Source organism: Bactrocera latifrons, unplaced genomic scaffold, assembly GCF_001853355.1.
Source record: "Bactrocera latifrons isolate USDA-ARS-PBARC rearing strain unplaced genomic scaffold, ASM185335v1 scaffold_112, whole genome shotgun sequence".
NCBI lineage: Eukaryota > Metazoa > Arthropoda > Insecta > Diptera > Tephritidae > Bactrocera > Bactrocera latifrons.
Window position 1 is genome coordinate 690,095 of NW_017534542.1, and position 6,942 is coordinate 697,036.

Consider the following 6,942-nt stretch of genomic DNA (forward strand, 5'->3'; position numbering starts at 1 on the left):
ACAAATCAGACCCTCATTTCTTAGCGTCTTATCGTTCTTCCCTCACATCTCTGGCTACAAATTAGAAGAACTGTAAAGAAAAAGATCGAAAGACGATCCATAGGCTGATGACGAACAAATCAGACCTAACTGTTCGAAAGTAGTCAATTTGTAGTCCACTGCTTGACGATCAAAGCTATACCTCAAACAAGTTCGAACCGTTTTGCGTCATTGTGTACTACGAAACCGCTTCCCTCAGTCTGCTCAAGTTAAATAACAGGATATGCTATAAAAGCTTAGATTGTGAAAATAAATTGTAAGTTGGTAGATAGAGTGGGTGTCTTACGACACACTTTCGGAGGCTCATTGTATTACCACCCTGCGTGAAAGGTTTTATCCGAGCAACCTTCGAGGCGACGTCAAAAAACCCTCGACTGATAGTTGCGATTATTTTTCTGTATAGAGCTTTACAATCGCATAGAAGATGTTTGATAGTCTTCTCTTTTTCTACCTCCTGACAGCTTTTACAATAGTCGTTATAAGGCGTTCTTAGTCTACTACAGAGAGCATATAACAGAAGCATAAAAATTCCCTCTTTTCCGGAGTCTAATTGCAGGGTAGTGCCTGTTCTGGCTAATTCATCTGCTTCACAGTACCTTGTCCTGGGACCCATAGCAGGTTTAATGTGTAATAGGATGTTAGATGCACTCAGAGTTCAAGACATTCTTCACTTGATTCGTCTAAAAGACTTTAGTGATCTCAAAACTGCCTGACTATCTGTATACTATATATAGATTCATTTTTCGTTGTGAGCACACTCCTTGTTAGAACAAGAAGTCTTAATTTTGTTGCTGTGATCTCCGCTTGGAAGACAGCACAGTGGTCTGGTAGACGGAAGGACATTTTGGTATCTAGTTTAGCAGAGTTGTTTTAGCGATGCAATTCTGCTGTGTTGACAGTCCTTGACCGGATAAAAATTCGGGTCCATTCGTGTTACGTAGACCCGACAGTCGTGGGAATGGAATGAAATTATCTAATTCGTTCGCCCTCGTTTACCTCGGCCCTTTCCACTCTTCTCTGGAAAGAAAGGTAATATTAGGGATCGGATTTAGATTCAAATTGAAGGAGGAAACTAGCAATCCCAGAAGGAAATCGTGTCGCGGATAGTAAAAAAAAAAACCTTGGTCTTTAATCCAAGTCTTCTTGAACGTTTAGAAAATGTCGAATGTGAATCTTGGCTTCAGGTTAGGTTAAATGGTCGACCCGGTCCTACCGCTGAGATGTTCCTGATATTAATGTAATGCAGAAGAAAACTCCTCAAAAAGACAACATACTTTTCAGGCGCAAAGTATGATATATGAATTTAAATACACAACTAAAAAACTGTTCCTGTACTTTCTCCAGGAAATCATGGATGTTGAGCACCTGTGGCAATATAATGAAGCAGAATTGGCACGTCTCAATCAACCGATCTCTACATCGTCTTCTTCCTCTTCCAATGCATCTTCGTCTTCATCATCCACAGCGTCCGCCGGCGGCGCTGCAACTGGCAATCCACAAATGACAAATCCATTACTGGCCAGCGCCGGCTTTGGCAACGGCGAAAACACCAATCCCGATTTGATTGCACATCTCTGCAATGTGGCCGATCATCGGCTGTATAAGATCGTGAAATGGTGCAAGAGCTTGCCACTCTTCAAGCATATTTCGGTATATCCAAAACTTTTTAATTTCAGCGCTTAACACTTTATTGTTTTTCCCGCTTCTATTTTGCAGATCGACGATCAAATTTGCCTGCTCATCAATTCGTGGTGTGAGTTGTTGCTCTTCTCGTGCTGCTATCGCTCGATCGATACGCCCGGCGAAATCAAAATGTCACAAGGCAAAAAGATCAGCTTGGCGCAGGCGAAATCAAGTGGCTTACAGGTGAGCAGCAAGCTAAGAAATGTCAGAATAATAAAGTTTGCGTGTGAAGCGTTTTATGCAATTTCTAATTTTTTTCTCTCTTATTCTATTTTTCGCATATATAGGCCTGCATTGAACGCATGTTGAACATGACGGAGAATTTGCGACGTTTGCGCGTCGATCGCTATGAATATGTTGCCATGAAAGTGATTGTGCTGCTGCAATCGGGTAATTCTTACACATAATTTAAGCTGTTTAAGTGTTGTTATTAACTGTATACATAATTTGTCGTAATAATTTTAATAATAGTATAAAATTATAGTGTTAGTGTTCTGGGGTCTAGAACAAGTTTTCTCCCGATTTTATCTATAAAGATGCACCATTATTTGAAAAGCACGCTCTCTCAATTTTATTAAGATAATATATGCCGACATATTCGGTATAAAGCCACCCGGAAGCTCGAAAATCTGTAGTTTATGTTAATGGTGCTTAAGAGAAGTATTGGCTCTATTCTACCCATTTCATGAATGGATTCTCTATGAATTTCAGTTATACATCTCACACATTGACCGATATTGGACTTTAAGTTCGAAAATCAAGAATTATTATAGTACCAAAGTACCATAAACTATCCGTTTTCTCTCGAAAACTCGTAACGCAGGACGGGAATTCCTTTAAACTGAATTTTTTTTTATAATATAATGTACTCCTCTCCAGGCAGTTTCTGCCGGATGTTTTTGCAGAAATTATCCCTGCAGCCCGCTGCTTGGAGCGGAACCGCCTCCTTGGAACATCAAGAGGTCTTTCCTCAATTACGTCAACGACATTGAGCAATACGCCGACCGCACTTCGGAGAAAACTTCTGACAAGCACTGACCGCCATTCATCGCGAAACCATCAACTCCTTCACCGACTCCATTCCAGTGAATGGTGTTCCTGAAGTCAAACGTCAGGAAATGAACCTTGCGCTGCTTTGTTCTGGATATTGTAGCATGTTAAACTCCTACTTATCCAGAATATACCCCGACCATATCCAACATATGTCCTGTGTACAATGAGTCTCGACATGCTCCACATGGAGAAAGCAGAACTAACTGCGCGGTTGTTGAGGTCAATGATCGGCGTACCCCAGCAGAGGCACACTATTATAGAAGACTGTACCTTCTCTAATCAGCTCTGCAGCTCGAATTATTTTCTGCAGCAGTAGATTGAAGAAGTCGCACGATATGAATCACCTTGTCTAAAATCTCGTTTGGTATCGAACGATCTTGATGGAGCTTTTAGCTTTACGGGAGTATCAAATTCAGACATAGCGGCATAAAAGTAACTCCTTTTCGTGCTGTAAAAGGCAGCTGTAAAGTCAACGAAGAGGTGCGCTTTTTTCAAGGAATTTTTCTAAGATTTTACATATGTTGAATATCTGGTCAGTTGTTGATTTTAAAGGCCTGAAGCAACACTGATAAGGTCCAATCAGTTTGTTGACGGTGAGCCTTAATCTATCATACAGTATGCTCAATAGTTGGCGCAGATTATAAGTTGGGCATATTTTTTTTTTGTATTAGGAAGAGCATACATAAATTCTAGTTGTTGTTGTTGTATGGGCAGAAATCCACCGAGTTGACCTGGAACGGCTTAATTCCAGTCGTCGGACACGCTTGTCCGACCATATTCTACAAAGAAGCTGATGCGTTCTTCTTATCAGTTCTTTGCCACCGTATATGGATAGCTCGGCCCTCAATTCACCAGCTCCAGTCATTTTGTGGTTCTTCAGGCGGGCTAGTGCTATTCGAACTTCTTCATGGAACGTCTGCTCCATCGTCAAAAATGCAATTTATTTTACCACCTCCTGGTGGTATGCTTTCACTACCATTCAGCAGGCTGGAGTAGTAATAATTTCAGTATTCTCTGCACATGACTCACTAAATCAACTCTGGCGGTTCTAAAAGAGCTTTGATCTTTAAACCTACTGTTAGTCACCGCATCTTTTAGTAGAATTTTCGAATAGTTCATTCGCTTCGTACTCACGAATTTTTTGTCTCTCTCATTTTTTGTCTGCAAATGTGTCTACCTCCATTCTTCAGCTCTATTTCTTTACTTTAAATAAAAATATTATATTTTCGTTCAATATTTTGCTACTTGAATTTATTTTTATATTTTTATCAATTCTTTGAAACTAAATTTTTTTGTTATTGTAATATTCCTATAAAAAATATTTTAATTTNATTTTTTTTTTTTAGTTTTAATTTGCAATAATTTTTTGAAAATGACATAAATCTAATAATTTTTGCGAGTAAATTTTATTTATATTGAATAATCTCTTAATTTGCTGTTGAAATATTAAATGAAAATATTGAAATTTAAGTTATTATTTTTTAAATAGCAAATATGTTTTTTTCAGAAAGCTTCAAGCTTTTGAACTCAAAAGCCTTTTGATGCGAATTTTTCAAAATTGTATTAAACGCTGTTTTAACTGGTTTTAAAACAACACATGTATTCGAAAACAGTTAAGGGTTAATATATTTAATTTCCTACAAAATCCACAAGGCGAAATATTTTATCAAGTAGTTGCGAGCGTGAGATAAATCTGATGATAAGAAAAAATATAAAACCGTTAGGCGGAGGAGCCTCTTCCCACTACCATTAAGAGCTGAAACTTGGAGAGCTTTTCTTAAAGGTGACTATAGTATCAACAAATTTTTGAGACTACGATATCAAAAAACATTCGTTTTTCTGACCCATCCTAATATAAAGCCATATTCCGTAAAAAAAATGTATAAAATTAAATAGTTTTTTTTTATTTAAAATTTTTTAATTTTCTCCGAATTCGAGCCATCAAATTAATTTCGAAATTCAAAAGCGAATAATTTTCAGCGCCACCTTAAAAAAGATGAAAATCACAGTTTTTGAAATTTTTGTATTAATGTTTAATACAAAAGACTAAATATGCAAGCACGCACAAATATTTTTATAATAAAAAAAAATATAAATACGTAAGAAGAAAATTAAAAGAAAAATGTACCCAATTTTATGTATGTATGTATATATATAATTTTGCTAAATGTATGTTTGTATGCATGCATGCAGAAAAAAATGTAAATGAAAACAAAATTTAATTACTTATAAATTTCAGTTAAATTATCAAAAATTAAATTATCAAAAAATTATTTAACAGCAAAAAAAATAGTAAATGGATTTAGTTTAAGGATAGGCAGCTAGTTTTGTGGCGAACACAAGTTTTATCGAAGTTCCAGTATGATTTCTGTTTTATTTTATTTTATGTAACAATAATTTGAACAATAAATATTTTTTATTATTTTTGTAAATTTCTTATAGGAGCTTCATTTTATATAACAATATTTAAAAAATTTCTTGTTGTAGAACAAACTATTTTATTGTTTTTTTGTAAATTTATTACGGGAGCTGGTTTCCTTTCAATGAATGATGTTTGGATCGGAATAATAAATTGTATGAAAAATAATTTTTTTTACAAAGAAAATTTGTTTCTTTAAATTTAAAATTTTTTTTTAATTCAAATACAAATTAAATTTTTAATTCTTCTTATTTAAAATTTTTTTTTATTGTTATGATTTTTGTTATTATTATCAGTGAATTTATTATATTTCATAAAAATACATTTTCGAAAATAATTTCAACAATATCTTCACCTCCCCTTAGACACCAGTGAACTGCACGAGCCTGTCAAGGTGCGTGAATGTCAGGAGAAGGCGCTGCAGGCCTTACAAGCCTACACGCTTGCGCACTACCCAGACACGCCGTCAAAATTTGGCGAGTTGCTGCTGCGCATACCAGATCTGCAAAAGACATGCCAGGTAAGCAATAACTTGTCATATAACAAATAATTTACATACCATATATAAGCCAAATTTAATTACCAAACTCACCACACACTCTCTTCCCTCCGCCTCACCACAGCTTGGCAAGGAAATGCTCACGATTAAATCACGTGATGGCGGTGATTTCAATTTGCTGATGGAATTATTGCGTGGAGAGCATTGACAAATGTTGTTGCATAGTGCGTGCAGTAGCGCGCAACAACAACAGCAACATCGAGAAGAAGCAGCAAGGGCATCAACACATGCAAATTGCCAGCTGCTGAATTGGCAAAGTGCAATGGATTTAGCCGCTTGGAAGGCTATTGGTTGTGCTTAAAGCGGCGACGAGCGCATGTTTTACCGTTAGTTTATCAAATATGCCGCTAAAGTTTTCGCAAGCGCATAAAACAACAAAATATACGCGATAGGCCGCGTAAATAGAACGAAGACAGCTTAATATAAATAAAAATATGAAGTGAAAAAAGTTTATATTAGTGAATGTTAGATATCTAAGAATGGCAAACAGTGCGAAAACTAAAATATTTTAGTAATTATACGACGCATGTGGATAATTTTAGTAATCGATTGTGCAGTTTTAAATTAAATAGTATCTGACATTTTAGTATTTTTTTACTATGCCCATAAAAAACACCCTATTTTAAGTATTTTAAGTGTATGAAATTAAGTAACTAGCCTAAGCATATTATTACGTAAACTAGCATGTAATTAAACCAACTTAAAAATAAAACAAAAGAAACTTGAATATGAAAAACATGTGCCTAAATGAGTAAACGTTAAAGAAACTGATAGTAAAATGCAACATATTAAAAGGAATTAAAGTATTTTTTTTTTCGCTGTTTATTGCTATAGAAAATGAGAGTGTGAAAATTTCGTATGAAATTGTGTATGTAGAAACCTTCTGTTAAGAAGAAGTGCGTTCCACAAGCTTTTGAAAGTCTCACGCATACGCGTGCTTGAAATTGTGGACCATAGTAACAGTAAAATATTTGCCAAATTTATAAAAGAAAACTTGTATGTAATGCTTAAGATGGCATTTGCAAAGAAATGTGCTTAAAAAAATATGAAAATCGTAGGTGTTAGAGAGGCAAGCTCTCTGTATGTGTATACATGTCTATGAGAGAGTAAATTTTTGTAAGCTTGAAAATTATTCGCTTTTGAAGAATTGAAAAACGAAAATAATTTTTTTTTTTAATTTTTAATTAAA

General features: G+C 35.3%; 1 protein-coding gene across 2 annotated transcripts in view; it reads left to right on the forward strand.

The window, feature by feature from the left end:
* LOC108974676 (nuclear hormone receptor FTZ-F1 beta) overlaps positions 1-6,909 on the forward strand; it is an 86,320-nt gene extending 79,411 nt beyond the window's left edge. For both annotated transcript variants that reach the window (XM_018942663.1, XM_018942671.1), the window contains 5 exons: positions 1,384-1,689; positions 1,756-1,905; positions 2,010-2,112; positions 5,560-5,714; positions 5,818-6,909. In XM_018942663.1, the coding sequence (XP_018798208.1) occupies positions 1,384-1,689; positions 1,756-1,905; positions 2,010-2,112; positions 5,560-5,714; positions 5,818-5,901 (798 nt within the window). In that variant the 3' untranslated portion in view covers positions 5,902-6,909. The remainder of the gene's footprint in view (positions 1-1,383; positions 1,690-1,755; positions 1,906-2,009; positions 2,113-5,559; positions 5,715-5,817) is intronic.
* Positions 6,910-6,942: the final 33 nt, after the last annotated feature.